The following is a 26,333-nucleotide window of genomic DNA, read 5'->3' on the forward strand; positions in this document are numbered from 1 at the left end:
GTCGAAACATTTACAAAAGAAAGGTATGTATGTAAATATCTTTAGTTAATATCTTCAAAATTGTTTATTTGTTCTCATCTTCTTGATATTTTAGTTAACTTAGATAGAAGAAAAACAAATAATAATCTAAATATATACATTGTCATGTAATTAGTAAACAAAAACTTGAGAATACAAAAAATATTTGAAAAAAACGGCAACGACAGTTCTTAACATGAAATAGCGTTTATTAAAATACTGGAAAGTCCTCCTAGTGTAAAAAGTATTTTGTACTACACTACAAATTTTCGTGTTCTGACTGGACAACTGTAGAAAATTTTAAAAACAAGGGGTAATTTCTTAAGTTTGAGGTGTATTAAAATGAAATTGTAAAAAATCCTATAGAGTTGATTGATTTTTCAAGCAAAAAGTTATAAAATGTTTATTTTTAAGCTAAATAATATCTTACAAATCTAGGAAAAAATAAGATGAATTGTCATCAAATTCTAACAGGAGCTTGTAATCCAGGATGCAATGCAGTAGGATCTGTTGAAGGAATATCATTTACTGTAAGGAAATAAAATAATAATTTCATATTTTTTATCTGAGGAAACTTTTTTATCAAAAATTTATAAAAAAAATTGTCATCTTATCTTATTGGAAAACTAGCATAAATGAATTGTAGCAGAATGTACAATTGATTGAAAAAAACCTTCATTTACACCAACAAAAATATCTTTTTTAATTCTTATTTATTTGTTAATCTGTGTCACCTGATTGAACGAAAATAATATGTACGCAAATATCTGATATGACCAAAAACGACAAAAGTCTTATTTTTTTAATTATTATTATTATTATTTATATATCAGTGTCAGAATTGACAAAAACATTAGGGTTGTAGAACAAATTTTTATATTTCTCCTATATATAGAAATTTAAAAAGCCCTACTGATCTTCTGCTCATTTTGCTGTTCTATCAATAAAAATATGAACGGTTTGTCATTTACTTCTTTCACAAATTTAATTGCGAAAATATTCTTATAATATATATCTACCATACATCTTTTTAGGCTTATGCATCTGGCTGTAACATCATTATTTTAGCCAGTACATTTGAAAGAGTGCAAATAATCCCAGGGGCGATTTACAACTATGTTCGAATCACGGCATTGGATTGCAGCAATGACACAGGAAAAATTGCAGCCTCATACGAAGATAAAATGTGTATATTTGAACCAGTTCCTTTAGCACTTACAGAGGAAGAATACTCCACTCATGGGCTAGATTTCAAGTAATAAAATTTAAATTTTTCTTACGGTATTTTAGACAAAATTCAACATATTTCTTTCAGATGGGTACAAACTGGTATATTTCAAGTATCATTTCAAGTGGCTTCACTGTCATGGAACGTAGAAGGAAATCGATTATTAGTTGGAGGAAAATTTTTACAAATTTGGAAGGAAAAGGATTCAAGTGACTCTGAAGATAGAAGTCCTACAAAGTGTAAGCTTGATACTGATTTTTTTCCTTTTTTTATGAATATAAAGTTATAATATTAATTTACTTACATATTTTTATTAGCTGTCAAATTTGAAATTGGTGGTGGAAGTGATACAAAGTCTCCATGCACTGATGAAGATTCTGATGAATTATCATCTTGGGAAAATATTTGGGAGTGTCTGCCAGCTACTCCCGTTTGCCATATGGCATATAGTCCAGATGGGACGCTTTTCGCAACTTGTGGTAAGAATGATCGATTAGTCAAAATATGGTATGAGCATAAAAAAGGTAAATCTGATAAGAAATCTTAATTTTTGAAATTCTAAATCATATGCTAAATCTTCCTCACAACAGATTTGTTTCCACCAAAAAGCGTTGATTATGCACAGCCTATGAGTTTTTGTGGAACCTCAAATTTAGACTTTGGATTCATATACATAGCACATCCGAGAGCAGTTACCCATATTTCTTGGCGAAAGACAAGTAAAAATATGCCTAAAGGGTCAGTATCGAATATGTTAGTAACTTCGTGTCAAGACAATATTTGTCGTATTTGGGTAGAAACAATATTGCCTGATGATGGTTTGGTCAACATGAATCAATTTGATCCATTAGCTTCGCAAAACCCAAAATTTCGGACGCACCGTCATAAACATCGATTTATGCAACGACTTAAACATATGAAAACATGTTTTCATATCAGGAGACACGCAAAAAATCAAGGAATTTCATTTGGTCCACTATCATCCAACAACTTTAATCTTGGAGTTATACCTACTTTACCATCAACTTATTCGGTTCACGATTTCCATTCGTATGGTTATCATGGAACTGGTGTAACGCCTGCGCTTCATTTTCACATAGCAGCTTCAATAAATGCTGAAACTGACATTCCTCTGGTTCCGTCAATGCAAACAAATGATTCTTGCTTTCAACCTAATTTTGTTTTGCATTGGTTGAATAACAAAGAAATGCATTTTACCATTCAAGCAGAAAATTTACTCCAAGAATTGGCACGAAAATCTGTGGAAGCAGAAGATCAAAATAACTTCCGCTGTACTGATAATGATGGCGATGTGATTACCAGTTTTCAAGGAGATCAAGTGCAAAATGAAGACAAGAAGAAAAAATTAAATAAACTCAAATCGTACTCACAAGATGACAGTATGAGTGACGAACAAAACTTCACATCTCATCGATCACAATCCATTGGAGCAGGCTCTCATGTTTCAGCTGCACATCAAACTTTGTCAAACACTACCTCAATTAACTCTTTAGCTAACGAAACGAATACACATATTCCAGATTCATTAGACATGAAAATTGAATGTTTATTAAGAGATTGGCATCATAGTGGTGACCTGTTATATTCCATTCATCCACTTGACGGAAGTTTTTTGATTTGGGTAGTTGACTGGTTAGATGAATATCATCCTGGTAAGGAATAATTTAATGTTGCACATGTATATATTCGAGAGAGAATTAACCAAATGCATAAATTTATCTATGTACTTGCAGGTTCTTTTAGACAGGCTCAAGTATCATTTTCTACTCGTATTCCAAGTGCAGTACCCTTGGGCGATGCTTATTCTATGTCGATCGACATACATCTCTATAATTCTGCAAGCTCAGGACCTCATTTTCGTGATATTGTACTGAAAAATACAAGGGCGTATCAACCTAAACCTAATAACATAAAAACAACGAATATCGAGGAAGCTGAAAACGGTTCAGGACTACCAAGTGTTTTAGAAGAAAGTGATGGAGATCATAAAATAGAAGAAAAATCTAGACACGTTAAAGAACCTTGTGAGGACAAAGCAAAATTTACCGAGATGCAAACAGGTATTATTAATTTTTTGCTTACCAACAAGAAAAAAAACAAATTATTTTAAAACTATGATTTGCCTAACATTTGTTATGCTTTCAACGTTAATTGTTGTAATTTGATTTAAAATACCCTTGACTAATTAGTTTTTGGCATTTACCTTTTTTTTTTCACTGGAAAACATGTTTCATGTTATCGGAATCATATATCAATATCTGAGCAAAGATATGACAGCATAGGCTAGGATATGCATTATTCCACATTTCCTTTTAAATAAATTTCAACCAAATCGTAAAGTTTTTAAATAATTTTTATATGTTTTTGCCATAAAAAACCATAAATAAAAAAAAATAAAAAAAAAAAAATTTTGGAAATACTATTTCATACAAAATGACAAAGTTTTAACAAATTTGGGCACTGTTTTTTTAATAATAATAATAATATTTTAGTAGTTTTTGTGGTATTTACATTGAGATTTGATGATTAAAAATTGATCTGAAAGTATTTCAAGTTAAATATTTCATAAAAATAACCGTCAAATATTTTTGAAAAATAATTTTTAGGAAATATTTTTAAATAAGAAAATTCATGTAAAATTTCGATTTTCAACACATAAAATTTTAAAAATTAACAATATTTAAAAAAAAAAAATTTGAAAATTCCTTGAAAAAGTAAGGAAAATGACCAAAAAATTGTAAATTTTGATGAAATTTTTAAGTTTTTTTTTATTTTTCCCCATTGGATTTTCGGCTTTTGAAATGGGGCAGGGGACAAAAATTTCATTTTGCATTTCAATGTGTTCAATTCCATGATTTTTCATAAATTCTTCGAGTTTTCCCGAAAGTTTTCATAAATTTTCACTTTTAATGTTGCACACGAGACTCCTCTGAACATTTTAAAATTTTCAAGATTTTCCGATGTTCCATGAATTTTCCGAGTTTTCCCGAAAATTTTGATCAATTTTCACTTTTCATGTTACTCACGAGACTCCTCTGAACATTTTAAAATTTTGAAATTTTTCAAGATTTTCCGATTTTCCATGAATTTTCCGAGTTTTCCCGAAAATTTTCATCAATTTTCACTTTTCATGTTACTCATGAGACTCCCCTGAACATTTCAAAATTTTGAAAATTTTCAAGATTTTCCATGAATTTTCCGAGTTTTCCAGAAAATTTTAATCAATTTTCACTTTTCATGTTACTCACGAGATTGCCCTGAACATTTTAAAGTTTTGAAATTTTTCAAGATTTTCCGATTTTCCATGAATTTTCCGAGTTTTCCCGACGTTTTGAACGGTTTTTCCCAACGGATGAACACTCATTTAAATTTCCAACGGATAATTTTTTTTAAATATGCTGTCAAATCTGTCATTTGAAAAGAATTCGCCAAACCTGCTAATTCAAACAAAGTTAAAGTGACACACCACACAGACGGACGGACCGTCGACATCACGAGCACAATACCGCATTTTTTTCAAAAAACTTGAAATGCGGTAAAAATTTGGAGCGGCCTTATTGAATTAATTTTTCAAATTTTTTGACAGTTATTTTTTTTTATTTTGCCCCCCCTCATTTTATTTTCAAAAAATTTGGACTTTATTTTTGATTTTCATTTGGAGCGGCCTAAAATAAAAAAAAAATTGACATTTTTACCGTCCTGAAAAGTAAAAAAATCAAACGGTGTATTTACTCTTTTTCAAGAATTTTACTGTTTATAGAAGAATAAATTCGTGTAAACTTCCAAAAATGAGAATAAATAACTTGAGAAGCTTCTAACAGAATAACATTTTAAAAATGTAAAAAGAAGCACAACAACTAAAAATAATAATTTTAAAACCGATTTTTACCGCATTTCAATTTTTTTGAAAAAAATGCGGTATTGTGCTCGTGATGTCGTCCGTCCGTCCGTCTGTCCATCCGTCTGTGTGGTGTGCCACTTTAACTTTGTTTGAATTAGCAGGTTTGGCGAATTCTTTTCAAATGACAGATTTGACAGCATATTTGAAAAAATTATCCGTTGGAAATTTAAATGAGTGTTCATCCGTTGGAAAATGTTGTCGATGAAAATTAGTGGAAAACTTCGGGAAAACTCGGAAAATTCATTGGAAATCGGAAAATCTATAAAATTTTTAAATGTTCAGGGGAGTCTGGCGAGTAACATGGAAAGTGAAAATTGATGAAAATTTTCGGGAAAACTCGGAAAATTCATGGAAAATCGGAAAATCTTGAAAAATTTCAAAATTTTAAAATGTTCAGAAGAGTCTCGTGAGTAACATGAAAAGTCATGAAAATTTTCGGGAAAACTCGGAAAATTCATGGAAAATCGGAAAATCTTAAAAAATTTCAAAATTTTAATATGTTCAGGGGAGTCTCGCGAGTAACATGGAAAGTGAAAATTGATGAAAATTTTCGGGAAAACTCGGAAAATTTATGAAAAATCATGGAATTGAACACATTGAAATGCGGTCAAGTCATTCGTTTTATACACGAATGCAATTCATTCTCGTTTTTAATTATTAATGCAGCGAAAAGCTTAAATCTCTTCTCTTTCAATTCCCGTTTTCAACTGATTTTTGTCGGGAAATCGGGATCGGGAAATATACATTTCCTGTCGGGATTTCTCGCCGGAAATTTTCGTAAGGCTATGCTTAATTAAGATCTGTTAATGAAATTATTTCATCAAGGAAAAAAACGTTTAAATAAATAACTCGAGTCGAGTATTTGAGTAACCGAGACTGAAGTCTCTGCACTTCCCTCATTTGACCGGAAGTCGAATTTTTATTTATGTAATTATTACAAATTTTCTGAATGAATTCCTTCAAGAAATTTCTTTTATCTGGTCTCAATGACAAAATTTCGGCCATTTTTTGGTTTTTAGGCTATAAATTAGGAAAAAAGTGATAAATTTGTATAGTTGAATAATTTTATGTTAAAAACCGATTCGAAGTTTTATCGAGCGTTTGTTGAACACGCTAATTAATATTTTAGAGCTTAGAAAATACAGATATAGTATATTACCTATAAAAATATTATACATGTTCTAAATATCGTAAAATTATTACTTAATTATTTGATGTTTAAAATATTTTTTCTTTCTAAACCATAAAATAAAATATGTAAAATTTTTATTTCAGATGACGAGAAAATGTTTCCTTTAACGATGACATCGCATACTCCAATCGTATCGATGGTAACTAATCATTCAAATGGAACATTGAATTTATGGCAGTTAACCTTTTCGGATAAAAGCAAATTTTCTCAAGTACTAAGCATTGGTCATGTTAATAGAATATCAGGACATCGTTTTCGGGTTAACGATATTACATGTCATCCTGTGTTACCGCTTTTGTTAACAACATCTCATCACAATATTCCAGAATTAAAAAATAAATCCAATACAGCAGATGAATCGATTAATAGCAATTTTGATGGATCTAGTGATATAAGTGGTTTTTGTTCCGAATTAATTTTATGGCGTGTCGATTCAGTGGGACCTCTATCGCAATCCGGTGGTGTTAGTGAGCTTGCTAGAATTAATTCCCCTGCGTTGTCTGCATTTAGCAATGTAGCTTGGATTCCAACACTGCTTCCCAGTACCACACTAGGTCGTTTGAGCAATTCACCATCAGCTTGCTTCGTAGCATCGGATGGAAAAAGTTTGTGCGTTTATCAAGCTGTAATAGATGCTAGAACTTTACTAGCAGAAATATCGACCTCTGAGCAAAAAACTAGAAGAACGTTTTCACTTGAATCAATTTCTTCAGAATCTTCGTCATTCGATAGAGAAGTTTTCAATGATATCCACAAGAAAATTAAAATTGTATCACAACAAAGTACTGCACGCCCTGGATGTATCATTAAACTGGATACAATTGATGATGCTATTCACGATTGGCAAAACACCCAATTTTTACATGTATTTCAAGAACAATTAATTACTGGCAAAAAAACTGAAAAAACTACGCATTTAAATGAAGTTCCTGTCGGTCTAATAAATTCAAAAATGGAAGCCATGGTAGATCTACAGCGAGATGTTATGTTTGAAGAACCTTTTTATATAGTCATTCTAGAAAAAACTCAAGATGGCACCACGATCCATATGTGGCGTTTAGTAATCGCTTCACATTCATCTACAAACAATGATATTACAGATAGTATGTTATACGTTCCTGATAGTAACATAACACAAGACTTAGAAGAATGCGAAACATTTCATAAAGACTCAGGTTTGTTCAAATAAATTACATTGGTAAATTTTTCTATTGATTTGTTCTAATGTTTTTTAGCAGGTGTTCCTACAAATAGTGAAATCAAAAATGATGAGTTGGTTGAAACCCCACACGTTCATATCTCAACTACAAAAGTATGCACTCAAATCTTACCATTACAAGAAAAAGTGGAAGTCGTTCATGCAGGTAAATAAAATAAAAAAAAACTTGTAGATATGTATAACACACTAGAAATTTAATTCAAAAAACAATTTTAAATTATCAAAATTTTTCTTTAACTTTTATTTATCGGCTAACTATATTTTATATATTCTTGCAGCTCCAGCAGCAGGCCATTTGAGCTCATCATCAATATATCCCGCTTGTTTCGCACCTTACTTAATTGTTACTGCTTGTTCAGATTCGTCTGTTCGTTTTTGGAAGTGCAATGTGACTTCAACCCAAGAGATAAATAATGAAAATGTGCCGTGTTATGAATGGAAAGAGTGGGAAATGATTCGACGTAACCACGAGTCTACAATAGACATAAATGGCCAACTTCTGCACGTGAGTGCTGCTTACTCTGGCCGTATTGCTTGTGCGTACAAATATGGCAAATCATTTACACGCACAATGAAATGTGATCCTGATCAACGCTTTGTAAATCTTTGTGTAGCAATTTATGAGTGCGAAAGCACTGGAGGAAGTGAGTGGGTACTAGAAGATACTATAAATCTAAAAAATATTCATCTACCCCAAATTGACATTAATTCAAGAATAGATTATAGTCATTTTCAAAATAACAAAAAAATGCTAAATAAGCAACTTGTCGAACAAATATTTCATTTCGAAAATGTCAAAGACAATACATATGAAAGGTCGGAAAATGCATTGATAGGTGTACCAAGTTTCAGTACATTGCAGTCATTAAGAAAAAGTATAAGTGAGCATGGCAACACATGTCCAATAACACAAAAACATTTAGTGCAACTCGATTGGGTCTCTAAAGAAGATGGATCACATATCTTAACTGTAGCAGTTGGAAGTAAAATCATGTTATATACTCCAGTGTCGAGTGATTTGGCTCAAGCTAACATGAAAGCAATGAAAGAAAGCATGTCTACTAATAGACCAATTTTAAGAAAAGCATCCAGTTTAGCTCAGCCACATTTTAATGATGAAATTCGTTGGATGAAGCTAAGACAGATCGACTTAACAACAGCTGACGGACTTCCTCCCCTGCCGATGCAAATATCATGGGTTAGAGATGGAATTTTCGTTGCTGGTATGGATAGTGAAATGCATGTTTACTCTCAATGGAAACACCAAGGTCCAAATGTGAATCATTGTGAAAATGATGAATCAAATGATAAACGATGTTTACGCGATGAAGACTTGAGATCGCTTGCGCATGAAAATACACAAATGCGTTTAACGAATGTGTCTTCGGTGTCAAAACTAAACAAATTCAGCTCTATAAATTTACAAATGTTAGACAAAAAAAGAAAACCTTGTGGAACGGGAGATCTGTCAAATAATTCAGAAAATATAAATCCAGATTACATGGTAGATTTTGGACTGTTCGAAGCAGCTCGAATAGCTTGCCCTGTTTTACCTCAATACCACCCAAAACAACTTATGGAATTGCTAAATTCAGGTGCGTTTTTTTATATTAATAATTTTTATCTTCACATTTTAAGTTCAATTGAAACCAAATTAAACAATAGGAAAAATACGTTGGGTTAAAGCTATTTTAGCTCATTTAGTAAGATGTATTAATAGCTCATACACAACTAAACCAAATAAGGATGAAAGCTCGAGAAATAACACACACAAAACTTGGTCAAGATCTCGTACACTCAGCGTTAGTTACATAGGAGGTAACTCTAGTCCGTTAGGAGAACCTCGTGGCTCAACAACACAAATGCCAGAAGAACTGACATTGGATTATGCAGAAATTGCATCTATACCTCCTTTACCTTTATGGATTCTCTTAGCAGCTGACAAAGAAACAGTTATGAGCAATCAGAAAATTGAAGTAAAAAAGGTATATATATAAATGTAACATAAAATAGGTGGTCAGACAAGTGCAATTTTAAATAATGTTTTATATTTCATCCTACTAAAATTTTTCAAAAATCAAATTAATATGAAAACTAGAATGTAGGCGCACTTTAGCTGCTTTGTGGTGTGTGTAATAAATAATAATATGTTATAAATTCTGGAGGAGTCAGCTTAGTACAGTGGTTAGCGTATCGGACTGATGAGCGTAAGGTCGTCGGTTCGAGACTCGAAATCATGAAAAACTTTTCTGACTCCAATCGTGCTCAAAATTTACTGAGATCTTTTAGAAACCATTTGGGACCTTCTGGGAGAGCTGAGTGAATTTTGAGGGCGCCTGCTTGGGATGACAGGTAAAAAGCTAAGACCCATTCCCCGGCGTTTACTGAGAAAGCTTACGATTTCAAAGTATGAAGTACAATAGGACTCTTTAGAGACCGCGGTGCGAGCCATAATAGACCCTACCCTACCCTAATTTCTGGATGACTTTTTTCATTAATTAATTTTTTCTCCTTTAATATTTATGGTCTAATTTGTGATTTTTTTTTTTGATTTTGAAATTGTACTTGTAATTGTAATAAAAATTTTCAACATGTTTTTATAATCGTAGGAGTATGACGATTTATTTGATACTACGGTCGAGGATGAATCTTTAGATGAATTATTGAGAAGAGACACTGATTCTCCATCACGATTTGATAGACGGCAATCTATTCCAGAAAAACAAGGTTTATCACATTTTGGACCTCGTCAGGGACAGTTGTTGTCACGATTGTTAACACACACACATTTGCCCGGATTATCATCTCTTGATCAAATGCATTTATTGGCGCTGGCAGATACTGTATCAACATGTAACACAGATTTCGCGGAACGATTTGCAAATGATGCAGCGAAAACGGCATTGGCAAAAGAGAACTACAGTGGAAATGAAGAAAATATCTCAACAGATTCACTTGATGATTGTGGATTACGTTTCTTGCTTGCAATGAAACATTACAATTATTTATTGCGATGTTTGCCATTGTCTCAACGAAATATGTTTCAAAAACAAGGTGTTGGTACTTCTAATATTGTTTGGGCGTTCCATTCTGAAAGTGAAGAAGAGCTGCTCAACCTGATACCATCGTATTCAAAAAATCAATGCAAATGGAGTACACTTCGAGAATTAGGAGTAGGTTACTGGTTACGTAATATCACTATTCTTAGACAATGTTTCGAACGTCTTGCCAAAGCAGCTTACCAAAGTAAACAAGATCCCTTGGATGCAGCATTGTATTATTTTGCAATGAAAAAAAAATCTGTTGTTTATGGCTTATTTAAATCAAAAAGAGATGAAAAAATGACTGCATTTTTTTCGAATAATTTTTCTGAAGACAGATGGCGAAAGGCAGCTCTTAAAAATGCTTATGCTCTCCTAGGCAAACAACGATTTGAACATGCTGTTGCATTTTTCCTTCTAGCAAATTCTTTAAACGATGCATTGGAGGTTTGCTTGACAAAATTAGAGGACTTACAATTGGCTTTAGTTATTACAAAACTATATGAAGGAGAACATGGCAGTGTTTTGTTACCTACTTATAAAAAAATAATTTATCAAGAAATTTTAGGATGTGATAAAGATGGCAATAATCAAGATTTAGGTATGTTGTATATATAATTATATAATCCATTTCAAATTCAGTGTATTTTTTGCCTATTAAATAACTACTATAATTATGTTTCACATATATTTTTAGACCGTATGCATCCAGATCCATTTCTTCGTTCAATGTGTTATTGGATTCTGAAAGACTACTCAGAAAGTTTGAGCACTTTATTACAAAATGGTGTTGGACATTTACATCCCGCATTCGATGATAATGATTTTTTTTATAAAACTGACTCTGCAAATACAACAAATCCAAATGTGTTTAATTTTTATGTGTATTTACGTACACATCCTTTATTAATTCGTCAATATATAGCATCGACAGCTCAAGAGAAAAGAAGGACTCAAGTAATTTTAGCCGGATTCAGTTATGGAACAGATCAAAATACTAGAGAAAACAAAAAAAGAGCGGATAAACAACTTTTACTAGAGGACACTATTACACCTTTGGAAAGACAATTATATTTTACAACGGCTCACGGACATTTTAAAGCTGGATGTCCAGCACTCGCTCTTGAAGTATTAAATAAGCTTCCGAACAAAGTCGTTGATCATGAGGTAGACAGTTTAAGTGGTTATTCTGACGATAAAGATAACCTTAGTAATCAAATTAATACCGGTATTATTGAATGGGGTGATGATGACAATTCCATGAATACTAAAAATGTAAAATCTTTAAATACAGGAATTATTGATTGGAGTAACCCAGTTTGTACTCATAATACGGATAGTGATTTTAAAATTGAATGGGATGATGATTCAAACGATGAAGGTGAAAAATCAGAAAACTTATCCATTGCTAACGAAGGAGAAAAACATACTTCTGTTGAAACTGTTAAGAAACATGGAAGCTCTGGAAATAATTTGGACATAATGGCCCAACAACTTAAATTTATTGCATGTTTAAAAATTTTGATGGAGGAGTTATCCACTTTAGCAACAGGTTATGAAGTAGATGGAGGACAACTTAGATATCAATTATACGTATGGTTAGAAAAAGAAGTAGATGCACTAAAACAACTTTGTAACTATAGTAATTCCAATGTTGATCTTTCTGACGAAAGTCAAAACCCAAATATTGATAGTATGGTAAATGAATTCGATACACCTATATTACATAATAAACTTGGACATGAAAAACCAACTCTTCACGAAATCCTATTACAAGAAAAACAGGATTTTGAAGCAAAAGTCGAAAGAGCTGCAAAAAGAAAACGATGGCTGAAAACGAACGAAACACTTTTACGAACGTTATTGAGCTACTGCAGTTTACATGGTGCTTCAGGTGGTGGTCTTGCATCTGTTCGTATGGAATTAATATTATTACTACAAGAACTACAGCAAGAAAAGACTCAACAACAATTACTTAGCCCTTTGCCGTTTCCAACAACACTACCATTATTGAGTGCTTGTGTTGCTGGAAATAAAACAGTTATTGCAGATCCAATTCGAGCCCTACAGGTAATATTATTTTTTGAATGTAGATAAGTTGAAAATCGTGTTATTTTTCACAATACAGGCTCATACTCATGACATGTTACAAACAATATTGAACTTACGGACACCTACGCCATGGCTAAAAACGATATCAGAAATATATGTATTACAAAACTTGGCAGTTGCATTATCTGCGTGTATATACCAAAGTTTATGTGACTCTGATACTTTCAGTGTAAAACCAGTGTCATATGATGCTCATCATAGCCCTGGAATGGATAATTTAGCAAAACTTAATGCTAATTGTCAAATAACTCATTTAATGTCTAATGCAGGCATCTATAAAAGGCGTCGAAAATATTCAACCGATGATCCATTAGTTATATGTACAGCTCCGTCCAAGTGGCCTGGTGTAACGAACTTACGAGCATTACTTGCCCGTGAAAAAGATGATGATGTTCCACGACTTAATGTTTTACTTTGTGAATCGTTTGTAGCAACATACATGGCATTATTAGTTTGTGCTTTATCATCATGTGATTGTCACACTTTGTATCGTATGTGTGCTCATCAATTTACGGATGCCACATGGGCTTCTTTGTTCGGTGGTGGTGTTAAAAAACTGTTACGTCAACCTACATCCCATGCTCAGGCAGCCCAACAAGTTGTTCAATCACAAATACAACAAGAAAGCTTAGATAATAATAATCCAGAAAGTGGAATGTGGAACACAGTGACGTCTCTTACAATGCAACGTGTTAAACTTAATATGAAACTTTTGGGAAATTTCAATGGTAATCAAGCGGCAACATCAATGAAGGAAGATAAACCAACATACAGAGAGCAATTTTTACCACCAGACTCTTCGATGCTTTCATATTTGATGATGAAACCAACAATAACTGGTGAGTTTGTCTTTTGAAAGACTTAGTACATTTGTATTGTACTATGGGTCTGAGACTCAAAATCATGAAAAAATTTGCTAATATAGTCAAAACTCTATAAAATTCAGCAAAAAGGAATACATAAGAATAATTATTTCTACCAAAATTAAAGAAATGTGCATATACATACCTATATTATTTCTATACATTTCTACAAATTATTATAACATAATATATTTTTTTACAGAAGATTCGAATGAAGATGGATATGATACCTCAAACAGCACTGAGTCAGATGAAGATTTAGATGATGAGGAAGAAGAGGTATTTTCTGGTAAAATTATTACTACGAATACGAAAAAAGATTTAAAAGAGAATTCAGAGCATTACAATCCCAATTCATTATCATGGGCCATAATGCGATTAGCAATAATCAAGATTACACAAATTCAACTACAAACGTTTATAAACATAGCTGGAATAGAAATGCAAGGTAAGTTATACTTTATTTTTTAATACCAGTATTAATATCAATCATTGGTACCAATATTGATTTTATTCTTCTGATCATGTTCTTCTATTGAATCTATGTGCCGAGCGCCTTGAAATGAGTTGCTCACCCGTAAAATCTGATCTGATCTGATCATGATCTTCATTTAAATTCTTTTGTTTAGAATTGCCCGTTGCAAGTCCACTCGTACATTCAATTTTAAGATCTTTATCAAAATGGCAAGATATTTTAAAAAAAGATTTGGAAAATAAAAGTCCCGCACCAATTGATTTTATTCCTGGAATTTTTGTGGAAACTAACGCTATCGGTCCTGCTATACACAAGTACAGGACGTTATTGGAAAAAAGAAATACTCCCTTTAAAGGTAACTATTTTACTGAATTTTATTCATCTTACAATCATTTTTTTTAAATATGTATTTTAGGAAATGCATCTGGCCCAGCAAAGAGACTTTGGAACTTTTTGGTCAAACAGGAGGCAGTTCAAGATATTTTTGTTAGAGCAATTTTTGGAAAAAGGAAAACATTAATTTCAAACACAGATACCGTTCCTGGTACTACAATCTTTGAGACCACCACCAATGATTCATCAGTCTCATCAATTTCACAGAATCATAATAGTTTAAATACTGTCGAACCTGTAAGAATAATTCATAAAGATCAAGAGTCAATTTCGGCATTTTGTGCAAACCCAACGAATCCTGGTTTATTAGCACTTGCTACACCTCGTGAACTGCAAGAAATTGATGTAACTTTACTTCTTACCTCACCAAATTGGTTCGAAGATGAATGTGAATTAGATATAATGAATTTGAACAGAGATATTGATCAAATACCTGCGAGCAGTTTTCTTGTGGTTCAAACTACATCTGATAAGTAGGTTATTTTTGTTAAATATTCATGACATTTATTTACAAATCGAATGTTATTTATTTATGTCACTATTACAAATTATTATATTTACATTAGTCTATAAATATTCAGATGCAAACTAAATAATTTCTTTTAGAACTCAAATAAATGCACAATCATCAACTCAATATGGAGTTCAACCAACAATTCAACCTGGATTAGCTGGCCAATCTGGAAGAGGATCTTCATTGGTAACATATTCATATATTGATATTTATCTTTACCAATGTAGACCCTTCCAAATTCATACTATCTGAATTTTAATGTTTTTTTTTAAATTGATAATCAAGTTCAAAAAATTATGTTTACTAATTTGGAGTGGTCTAAATTAATTTTGTAAAGGTACGATTGATTAATCAAAACTAAAAAAAGTAATTATTTAACCTAATATTTTGTGCTCCTTTCTATTTGATTAATCACTAACTGTATGAACTTATGAAACGTCTCATAGGGAAAAGGAGTATCATTTCCAGGAAGTCATTGTCCTCATTTTGTTAAACTGGTCATAAATCGATCAAAATACTTGTTGAAACCGGTATAGTGTTTATTAAGATAGAAAATTCTTATTTAATCAGAGTAGTGTTTTGAAAAGTAGGATTGAACAATTATTATTTTTTTCGTATTGCTTTAGTCTTTCGTATATTTAGTATATTTAGTATTCTTTTCAATTCAATTGTGTTTAGTATTAACAAGTTAAGAACTAAAAAAAATTTCTACTTTTTTTAATAAAATAATATTTTTTTAAATTATACTTGCATGATTAAAAAAATAAATATAATGAATTCTAATTACATACTCTTTTTGATTTTCAGGTTATAAAACATAAAGTAGACAACATTAAAAGAATGTGTGCACATCCACTTATGCCACTATATATAACAGGAGGACAAGATGGATCTGTCCAGATGTGGGAGTGGGGACATCAACAAGCTGTATGTATTCCACGGCCACCTGGGACATTTGCTAAAGTAACAAGGTGTAGATTTTCTCAACATGGAAATAAATTTGGTGTGGCTGATGGTGATGGAAATTTAAGTTTATGGCAAGCTAGTTTAGCATCGCAGTGCAATAGATCGTTTTTTGTAAGTTAAAAAATATAAAACATTTTTTTTCTTGGACACTCTGAAATGAGAAAATTGTCAAATACCTAAAAAAACAATATTAGCAGTAAAACATGTATATTTTATTTATTCCAGAGCTATCAATGTCATACAAAGTTGTTGAGTGATTTCGTATTTCTTGGTTCATGCAGTTTGGTGGCTACAGGTTTGGCAGTCTTTTTTACTTTTTTTTATTTTTGCAAGTAAATACATACAAAATATAAATAAACCCTTTTTTTAATAGCGAATTTTTATATAAAACATATTTGAAATGAAACAAAACTATTCCAACAAAAAAATTAAAAGTACAATTAGTAATTTTGCAAATAAGGGTTTTAAAATAAATTTGGTCTGCCCTTAATTGTATGAACAATTCTAATTAATAATGTTTTATTTTATAGCCGGACATAGCTCAGAAAACAAAAATGTTTGCATTTGGGACACTCTGCTGCCACAAAAAAAATCACTTATAACAAGTACTTTTTTGATTAATTTTCTGACATTATAATACCTAAACTATTTGTTTTTAGCATTTACTTGTCATGAACAAGGAGCATCGGCCTTAGCATACGCTCCTCAACATCAACTTTTAATTACAACGGGGAAAAAAGGAGATGTTTGTTTATTTGATATGCGCCAAAGAGTTCTAAGGCATCGATTTCAGGTAAGTTTTTATTTCTCGCTTGAATTTATTTTGGAATTTACTAAATAAGATTTTAAATGTTAGGCACATGATGGCTCTATAAAATGTATTGCACTTGATCCTCATGAAGAGTTTTTCGTCACAGGATCCGCTGACGGAGATATTAAGGTATACAACATGTACATCATATATTAAATTTAATTTTAATATATTTTAGGTATGGGGCCTGTCTGTACATTCCCAACTTTATTGTTTTATTGGCGAACACGCTCGTAGTAGTTTCTTTAAGAATATTGGACAAGGAGTAACACAACTTCATATTGACCAAGTAGGACGTTTATTATCTTGTGGTGCTGATGGTTCCATGAAAGTTAGACAATTGCCTGACAGAGAATCAGTAATACATACAATTTACTAAATAACAATTATTTACCTTGTTTCAATTAATTTGCAAAATTTATCGTTATTTAAAATACAATTTTTCAAATATGTTTATTTTTTTGAAATATGCAAATAAGACCTAACAAAAAATAATTAGATATTTATCTAAAGTACTCTTCGTATTAAAAAAAAAGACTAATAGATTTAGACTTTTTCATTTTAAAAAGATTTTAAAGTCATGTTATAAAATAAAAAAAAAAAAAACTTAAAAACATAATAAGATATGTATCCAATGTTGGTATGCAAAATTAAAACATTTTTTTGTAATATCTAATATCGATATTTATGTAATATTTATGTAATTATAATTTCAATTTTTCATTCATAAAAATTTCTTAAATTGCTTAAAACTTTATCAAAAATTAAAACTAAATTCTTGAGCAGTTAAACTTCTGGTCCTTCCAATGGCCGGTATGTCTGCTTACATAAATTCATAAGTTGAATTAATATGCATCAAACTATTAGTCAAATTTTACTTACCTATTTATTATTAAAATTAGTACATGCTTCAACGTTAGAGTGAATCAACAATGTTTCATGGGAAATTCTCGTTCGAAATAGCAGGCTTGTATGATTTAAATCAAAATCAAAAATAAAAAAAAATGATTTGATTTTTTTTAATGACAAATCAAATCATGATTTGATTTTTGATTTGATTTGCAAATCAATCAAAAATTTTTCTAAACTGAAATTTTTTTGATTTGATTTGATTTAAAAATTGATTTAAATCAAAAAAAAAATCAAATTAAATCAAAAAAATTTCAGTTTTGTGAAAATGTTTGAAATTTTCTTTGATTCGATTTTTTTTATTTAAATCAATTTTCAAATCAAATCAAAAAAAATCAAATCAAATCAAAAATCAAATCTTTTTTGATTTGATTTGATGCATCGAAAAAATCAAATCATGATTTGATTTTCAAATCTTAGATTTAAATCATACAAGCCTGCGAAATAGTATTTGAAAAATGAAAAGTTACTTAATTATTATCAGAAAATTATTTATTCATAAATTGCTTAATATTTCAAGAAAAAATTGTCTAAAATATTCATATATAAAAACATAAAATAGAATAGAATGTTATCGAGGTGTTCATCTTTTATTCAAATATATAATAAAATGTTAAGAAGTTTCTTGCAAACTCTGATGCTTCATCTTTTTACGTGTTTTTTTATTTAACTCTTTATCCAAATTTTCTGCAATCCGCTTTTCGCCTCTGTAATAAGAATAAAGATTTCTTAACATTTTCTATCGATCTCACTTTAACTAGATCTGTTCATAAATAAAACGAGAATTTGTAATTGTCTTCGATTATCTTATATCTATAAGCACGAAGCTCAGAGAGTTGTCAAAATATATTAGTAATCTATAGTATTTTTGAATTTTCTACAATTCTTTAACATTAATTTTCATGAATAAATCAAAAGCAAACTTACATTTTAACAGAAACTATATTTGATTTTACATTTACGAGGGCCTTTTTCCAATCATCTTCATTTCCTTTGATAAAGTATTGATTTGATTCTTCGTTTTTCAATTTAAACAATTCTTTTTTTTGTTTCCTTTTCAACACTTCTGCTGCACCTTTAAGTTCATCATGTAAAGATATTGACAAAGAAGGTTCTTCTAATTTAGAGGCTTTTGTGATGGATTTTTCAAGATTAGACTCCAAAATTTTTACAAGATAATTTGTAAGTTTCTTGATGCAGTCGTAAAATTTAGCGAGCACTTGATTACCAGGCATATTGAATTCAATAGACAACTGATCTATTGTTTTATTCTGTAGGCCAATACCAAGTAAAATAGCTCTTTGTAATGTATCGACTTTGTCATTTATCAAGTTCGAGTCAAAAACAAGTCTCGCCAAATCCATTGTTAAGTCAAGTATAAGTCGGTATTCTGCTTGATTGTAGCAATATGATTCTAAGCGTTGAATATCGTGTGGTAAAAATGTTTGATCTATAATTGCCGTCGACAAAGATTCGTTTAATAAAGTTACTGAACGATGTTCCAAAAGTGACAATGCAAGCCCAGTTGTAAAATTAGAGAATGTTTTTCCTAGTAATCTTACTAAACGACGCTTGAAATCCTTAAAATATGCAGCAAGCCAATTTTCCCTTTCATTTATGTTGTAATTTTCCTTCTTCATGGAACATATTAAAATACAAGAATGTTCTCCTGTTAAATCATTAGATTTTTGACTGAAAATGATTAAAAAATATATATATATAAAAATAGAGAAAATAGTCGTCTAAAGAACAGAATACTATACCGCATTTCGATTTTCATGCCTACGCTTTTTTATAGTCTTACTTTGTACACTTCATAATTTCATACTTTTCATTTTAAAACTTCATACTCCTCACTTCAATTTTCCGAACTCCTTATCGTATGTGGACTTTTTCCACAAGGCATATATTTCACAATTTTGTACTCTTCACTTCACATTTTCGTACTCCTCAAAGCCCTTTCCAAATTCCATACACCTCACAACCTAAGGGACTGCCAACAGACCTTAAGGGTTCTCAAACAGACATGGAAAAAGTTTATTTTTTCTCGGGAACCAAACTCATTTCTCAAAACTATATTTACCCCAAAACAATGAAAAAAAACCCTAAATTCAGTCAATTTTATACATTTTTAAGTAGTTCTACGAATTTTAATTTTTCCCATTTTTCTCTTAAAAATTTAATATTTTTATATGATTTTTGAAAATTTCCCAGGAACGAGGTTTCCAGGCTCCCGCACTTTTTCCAGGACCATGCTCAAATTACTAAGAATTACTAATTCACAGTGTTACTGACACACACACACACGACAAGTCGAGTTTAATACCGCATTTTTTCTTCGAAATGCGGTAAAAATGAAATATGTAGAAATCAATTGATCTCTTTAAACAGAGGCGGATTTCGGTCCTGGAAAAAGTGCGTGAACCTGTGAACCTCGTTTTCGGGAAATTTTCAAATATCATATAAAAATATTAAATTTTTATGAGAAAAATAGGGAAATTTTATAATTTAAAAATTAAAATTCGTAGAACGACTTAAAAAATGTATAAGATTGACTTAATGCTCCTACCGTACATCAAAAAATCGACCAAATTTTTTTTTTAATTTTAATTTTTTTCATGCGAAACTTTAGAAAATGAATGAAAACTGACAGATTGCATAGTATTTATTGCAACTGGAGTAATTTCATAGGGAAAATTTTAACGAAAAATAAGTAAATATATGCTAAATGCAATAAAAATCGTCTAAAATGCTCTTCATGTCGGTTTTTTACATCTTTTGATGCCCTAAATTTATCAGATTTCTTATTTTTAATGCCAACGGATCCAAACATATTACATGACGAGCATTTAGAGCTATTTTCCCTTATATTTCGTGAAATTTTTTTTAATTATATTTTTATTGGGTATTTTTAATATCAGTGCACGAAATTTTTGATCATGCATATCAATGGAGAACAAATTAATTATTTGACATCAGATTGTCAATTTTAAAAGTAATATTTTACCTAAAATTTCCTAAAATTTTGTCATTTTTCCCTTTGAATCTTTGTTTTTGCCAATAACCTTAATTTTCTTTTTGTCAAAATGTAAGTTATGGTAAATTTGATATCAAAAACTCGTAAAAATTAATTTTAAAGGGCCTTTTTTGTAATCTTTTTTGTAATTTTTGTCAATCAATCATAAAACGGTAGGTGGTAATAGATCATAAAAATGTTACCACCTACCGTGCATTTTTGAACTCGCGATTTTGATGACATAAACTAACAAATCAAGCAATTTAATGTCATAGTTGTGAAGATTCAAAAGGTATAAGATTAAAAAAAAATTGATTTAAAAATTTCAAAATTAAATTGTGAGAAAATTTTGCACTAAAATGTGAAATATTATTATTGTACATTACAAATGAAAGTTTAAAATGCATCTTCAAATTAAAAATTTGAAAAAAAAAATCATTAAGAAAATTTAAGATATTCTATGTCAAAGTTTAAAAAACACGGTAGGTGGTCAAAAACGGTAGGGGTTACGACTGCAAATTTTCGTCATTTTTGAAGATTTTTGGCCAAAATATTTCAAAAAATCAAAATTCTAAATACACCATTAGAAAGCTGAGAAAATTTTATTAATAATACTATTGGGTAAAAACAAGCTATGTGTTGAAAAAACGCTCGAAATTTCGAAAAAAGTGAATTTTTTGTTTTTTTTTTGTAAGTTGCTCTCATTTAAAATACATTGAAACTTCAGGTGGCTGTAGAGAAAAAACTCTTAGCCTTAGACCTATACTGTAGAGGAGAAAATTGTTTAGTTTTAGGCCCTCTTTCATCGTACAGAAGGATTTCTCTGTTGCCGCAAAATTTTTTTTTTGTTACTAAGTGTTATTCATTACTCCCACGGAGTTGCGGGAATCCTCAAATATAAGAGGAAAATAAAAAAATCGCATTATCAAAAGAAAACATTTGTAAAAATAGAAAATTAGCAAATTAATTAATTAAAATTAATTAAAAACATGTTTTTCAAATTTAAAATTGAAAAAATTGGGTAAATTTATTTCGAAATTGTCCGATAATATTAAATTTATTTGATTCTTTGAATTTTAAAGTTGAAAACTGAAATTCAAATTTGAAAAGTTCAACTGCTTGTATTTCGAAAAGTATACAACTTTCTCAAAATATTTTTGCAAATTCTAAAAGTACTTGAAATTACCTTTGCAATGATACATATATATCATTAATGTCATTTTATGTTAAAAGTCAGCGAATTTGAAGTTCGCATTTCGCGAATTTACTGTTTTTTCGCGAATTTGCTGTTTTTTCGCGAATTTGCGAGATGCTCTTGTTTCTAACTTTAGTACAAAAGTTAATCGAAATTTTAAAAGTTTTTAAAAATTAATTTCTCGAAAAATTTTAAAAAAGAGACCCAAAACCTACAAAAAACGGCCTTAAATAAACATACATAGATGATATTGATGATTTTTTTGCCATAATCACTCAATAGATTCATGAATGGGACGCCGGACAAAATTATTGAGTTTCATTTGATGCGGCCTAAAAATATTTAAATTAAAAAAAAGTATTTAAAAATACTGGAAAATACATATTTTTTTCTTCGAGTATTCTAACAACCTGTTCTGTTTCACGTTACAGTTTAAATCATTTTAAAAAGGCTTAATTCCTTAAGGTTTCATGTTATTTTGACCTCGCCCCATTTTTTTTGAAGTATAATATACAATTTAATTTAGAACGAAATGTAAAAATTTCAATATAAATTTCAAAGCTACAAAACCACAATACCTTAAGTACACGGGTACAAAATTTAAAGACTTCCAGAATCTTAATAAATCTGGCGTCAAACCGAAACAGGTTCCGATGTAATCAATTTTTTCAGCTTTACGCTCAGTTAATCTTTTTAGTAGTGTTGGTATGCTTTTTCTCGGTTGTACACTTTCACATAAAAGATTATTTTCCGAACTTTTTTCTTCCACTAGATTTTCTAGTAAAAAAAACATGATAAAGAGTTTTCATTAGTTGATTGTATATTTTTTCTTTACCTGGTTGTAAGGTCATTTCATTGTCTTCCAAACTAGTAAATTTTCCTTTATAATAATCCTTTAGTATTTTCACGGCTCTTTTTCCATAGCCCATCTAAAATTTTAATTATTTAAATTGTGAACAAGTTTCTTACATAAAACGAGAAGAACTTACTCTTTGATAGTTAGGGTGTGTAGCAATTCGCACAACTCTTACACCAGATAAACGTGCAAAGTTCTTATCTCCATACTGTTCTGTAACATTCCATGGTATCAAATCACCAGCATTATTTCTTTTAGCAACACTCATTGAATCTTCTAGCTTTTTTGTTGAAAATTGACCTTCCATGCATACTTGAATAACAACCAAAATTTCAGGAAGCGCATCCATTTTAGTTACCGGACCTAAATTGATTTTTTTTTTACAAATCTACCGAAAAAATCATTATTATATAACTACCTAACAAACAGAATAGATGATGTGCAGGAGCATCGCACATCAATTGTAGATCATTTGGACTATTTTTGTAATGAGACGAAACGCAAATAGATATAAATTTATGTAGAAATGCTTCAGCAGCTTTATGATAAGAAAATAGAGCATCTCTATCAATATAATATAATTCACAAGCATCTGGAACTGGGCATCCGGAATTTAATAAAGCGGGTATTGTATCATCTAGACATAATATTGAAGTTAACCAACTTTCTACAGGATCCAAAGAGGCATATCTAATTGACTCGTATAGTTTGATCTGTAAAGTACGGAAAATTGAATGACTTTCCTAATTACCTATATTTTGTATAAACATAAAAAAAATTTCCGCATTACTTACTGGTTCTGGGGCATTATTTTCTTTCTGTAGTTGTGAAATCAATTTAAGACTTAGTGACCTTCCTGTACCTTCATACCCATTTATTGTAGAAGCCAAGAATACAATATATGGTCCTAGCATAGATTTTACCAACGGTAAAGGAATTGCAGCTGCTTCATCTATAATCAGCAAGTCAGCATTATTTAATAAATGGCTGTCTGTTGGAGAAATATACTGAATAGTTTGACGATTTTTTCTTGTAAGGTTTATTTTAACAATTGCTTTATTAAAATCTGGATTGATTGATCTTGTGATTGTGTAATCAATATGTTCCTGATATTCTAGGACATCTAATCCTTTTAAAACAAATTCAAATAATGTAACCAAATTATCAGGTGATGGCGAGGTAACAAATATGTTTCCATATCCAAAAGCAATTGCAGCTGAAAAGATTACATATTCTTTATTTATGAATTATGTTTCACAAGCGACTGCATACCTGCGAGACTTAATCCCATTGCAGCAGACTTTCCACGACCTCTAGCTGCGGTTAATGACGTAGGAGGTCTAATAAGTAAATTTAAAAATATATATTTAGGCCGCTCCAAATTTTTTTCTATGTTTTTGTCCCTTGCCCCATTTCAAAAGCAGAAAATCCAATGGGGCAAAATAAAAAAAAAAGTAAAAAATTTAATCTAAATGGATCATTTTGTGATCCTTTTCCTTACCTTTTCAAGGAGTTTTCAAAAAATTTTTAAAATATTTTCAATTTTTAAAATTTTTTGTGCTACAAATCGAGATTTTACATGAATTTTCTTCTCTAAAAATATTTCCTAAAAATTATTTTTCAAAAATTTTTGATGGTTATTTTTATGAAATTTTTTTGTTAACATTTTTAACTTAAAATACTTTCAGATCAATTTTAAATTGATCACAATTTAAATTTGAAACAGTATTTCAAAACATTTTTTTTTTATTTTCAACCCCCCCCCCATTCCCAGTTTTGGGACAAAAACATCGGAAAAAATTTGAAACGGCCTTATATAGATAAAAAAAATACATATTTTTCAAAATAATGACGTTTACCTCAATGTTTTAGTTGTTAAAGTATCAATAAATTGTGATAATGCTTTAGCTTGATCATATGTTTTACACAACTGAACTAATTGCCCAGCTGGTGGAGTATCTTTCAAGGTTTCTTTAAGGATCTTTAGGTCTTTAGAAAATGATAATGTTGATACATTGGATACCTTCAAAATAAAAAGAAAATCAAAGTCAAAGTTCAAACTAATAAGAGAATTTACATTTTCACTCTCAATATTAGCTGTCTTCGAGCTAATAGGAAGAATGGATAGTTGATCATCTACTACTAAACATCTTTTGCAATTTGCCAGCGATAAGATTAATCTTTCATTAAAGCGACATTTAACATCTTGATGAGTTTCAGTTTTGAATTTATTATGAATATCCATGTTAATAGAAAATAACGAAGTAAGTGAAGAAACTGTTTTTAAAAGTAAAATGACAAGTCCTGTTGAAAAAAAATAAAAATTATTAATTTGAATAATTTCGTGAAAAATAAACAAATAATATTTATTTAATATTATGAAACTTAATTTGGTCCAAAAATTCACGTGAGAGCTTTTATTTTGATCGCAAATCATAACGATCAAAGAAATTAAAAAACAGCAAATTAAAAATCGCTTAGCCATTACAATAATTACCTCCTCCTTCTACAGTCTCTATGGTTCTAGCCAAAATATTTGGCGTGATAGCTAATTTGATTGAAAAAAAAATAAATAAAAAATAACATATAATCTTAACTTAAAATTATTTGTTAAGTACCTTCAAAATCTTGCAGTACACAAACGCCATAAGTTTTCCCCAAAATTGTATGGCTGTCTTTGTAATATCTTCCATGAATAGTTGTCGAAACACGAAAAGCATCAAAAAAATCAGCTTCATTTAATGCTACTTTTCCTGATTGAATTTTCTTTATGCGTTTTTTACCGTGACTAAAAAATGTAGTAAGTAAATATATTAAAATATGAAAAAAAATCGTTAATAAGTAAATAAATAACCTAGAAATAGTGTCATCCTTATTTTTGTAACACCATAAAACAGTAGGTCTTTGTTTTACTACACTTTTCGATAGCATATCGTATAATATAGGAACCTAAAATGTACAATTTTATCTGTACTTTATCTTTAAAATTTAGATTTTATTTTACTTGATTCTTCCCTTTGTCTCCGACTATGACAAATAAAGTTCGGTGTCCGGACTTTACCCCATTTTCTATCATTATACGTATGCGATTATCAATCTTTTTCTTTACCATTTTAAAAATAATATCTTTATATTTGTTTTAAGTTTGTTTATGTTAAACACGTGAAGAACGAACTGTCAAAACTCTTGTTTTTTTTATTTAACTTTAGGGTTACCATTTAATTCATAGTTCCGTGAGGGGAAGGATTTAATTTATTTAAAGATTTAAATATTTATTTAAATAACATTTAATTTATTTTAAGGATGATTATTTATTTAAAAATACTTGAATAGTTAAATACATAAATTACTATTAGTTGTTCTGCATTGAAGTTGTCGTAATCATTTTCCTTGAGTTTATAGATATTTAACTTAACTTATTAAATAAAAGTTGTATGAATTAAAAAGTTTTAAAATGCAAAACAAGTACTTTTTCATATTGAAACAAATTTGTTTTAAACATTTTGTGTTCAACACTTTTGCACAAATTATAAGCTAATGAAAACTTGATTCAGAGAATTTCGAAATATTGGACCTTTTAGAAAGATCCTGGATTGAATGGGA

The 26,333-nt window shown here is 30.2% G+C and overlaps 2 protein-coding genes across 4 annotated transcripts; one reads left to right on the plus strand and one right to left on the minus strand.

Moving 5' to 3' along the window:
- Positions 1 to 390: 390 nt before the first annotated feature.
- LOC134837101 (dmX-like protein 2) lies at positions 391 to 18,177 on the plus strand. 3 transcript variants are annotated; one of them, XM_063852430.1, is made up of 25 exons: positions 391 to 548; positions 1,053 to 1,273; positions 1,334 to 1,485; positions 1,564 to 1,770; positions 1,837 to 2,919; positions 3,001 to 3,327; positions 6,444 to 7,535; positions 7,596 to 7,724; positions 7,858 to 9,174; positions 9,245 to 9,564; positions 10,189 to 11,221; positions 11,318 to 11,848; positions 11,915 to 12,690; positions 12,749 to 13,571; positions 13,798 to 14,043; positions 14,225 to 14,425; positions 14,486 to 14,936; positions 15,070 to 15,163; positions 15,424 to 15,507; positions 15,785 to 16,054; positions 16,169 to 16,238; positions 16,474 to 16,548; positions 16,603 to 16,736; positions 16,800 to 16,883; positions 16,933 to 18,177. In XM_063852430.1, exons 1-25 carry the CDS (start codon positions 468 to 470, stop codon positions 17,131 to 17,133), a joined length of 10,002 nt encoding a protein of 3,333 aa, XP_063708500.1. In that variant the 5' UTR covers positions 391 to 467; the 3' UTR covers positions 17,134 to 18,177. The 3 variants fall into 3 exon arrangements, with proteins under 3 accessions (XP_063708500.1, XP_063708492.1, XP_063708508.1); XM_063852422.1 differs by having other exon boundaries at positions 11,318 to 12,690; XM_063852438.1 differs by lacking the exon at positions 15,424 to 15,507 and having other exon boundaries at positions 11,318 to 12,690; positions 16,933 to 18,176.
- On the minus strand, positions 18,138 to 25,899 carry LOC134837120 (RNA cytidine acetyltransferase). The gene is made up of 14 exons (XM_063852451.1): positions 25,735 to 25,899; positions 25,585 to 25,679; positions 25,349 to 25,518; positions 25,228 to 25,278; positions 24,808 to 25,034; positions 24,590 to 24,753; positions 24,003 to 24,070; positions 23,525 to 23,946; positions 23,149 to 23,443; positions 22,864 to 23,093; positions 22,710 to 22,803; positions 22,453 to 22,651; positions 18,591 to 19,355; positions 18,138 to 18,370 (listed from the first exon to the last, which is right to left on the minus strand). Exons 1-14 carry the CDS (start codon positions 25,840 to 25,842, stop codon positions 18,277 to 18,279), a joined length of 2,982 nt encoding a protein of 993 aa, XP_063708521.1. The 5' UTR covers positions 25,843 to 25,899; the 3' UTR covers positions 18,138 to 18,276.
- Between the last annotated feature and the right edge of the window lie 434 nt (positions 25,900 to 26,333).

This window comes from Culicoides brevitarsis, chromosome 1, assembly GCF_036172545.1.
Source record: "Culicoides brevitarsis isolate CSIRO-B50_1 chromosome 1, AGI_CSIRO_Cbre_v1, whole genome shotgun sequence".
Lineage (NCBI taxonomy): Eukaryota > Metazoa > Arthropoda > Insecta > Diptera > Ceratopogonidae > Culicoides > Culicoides brevitarsis.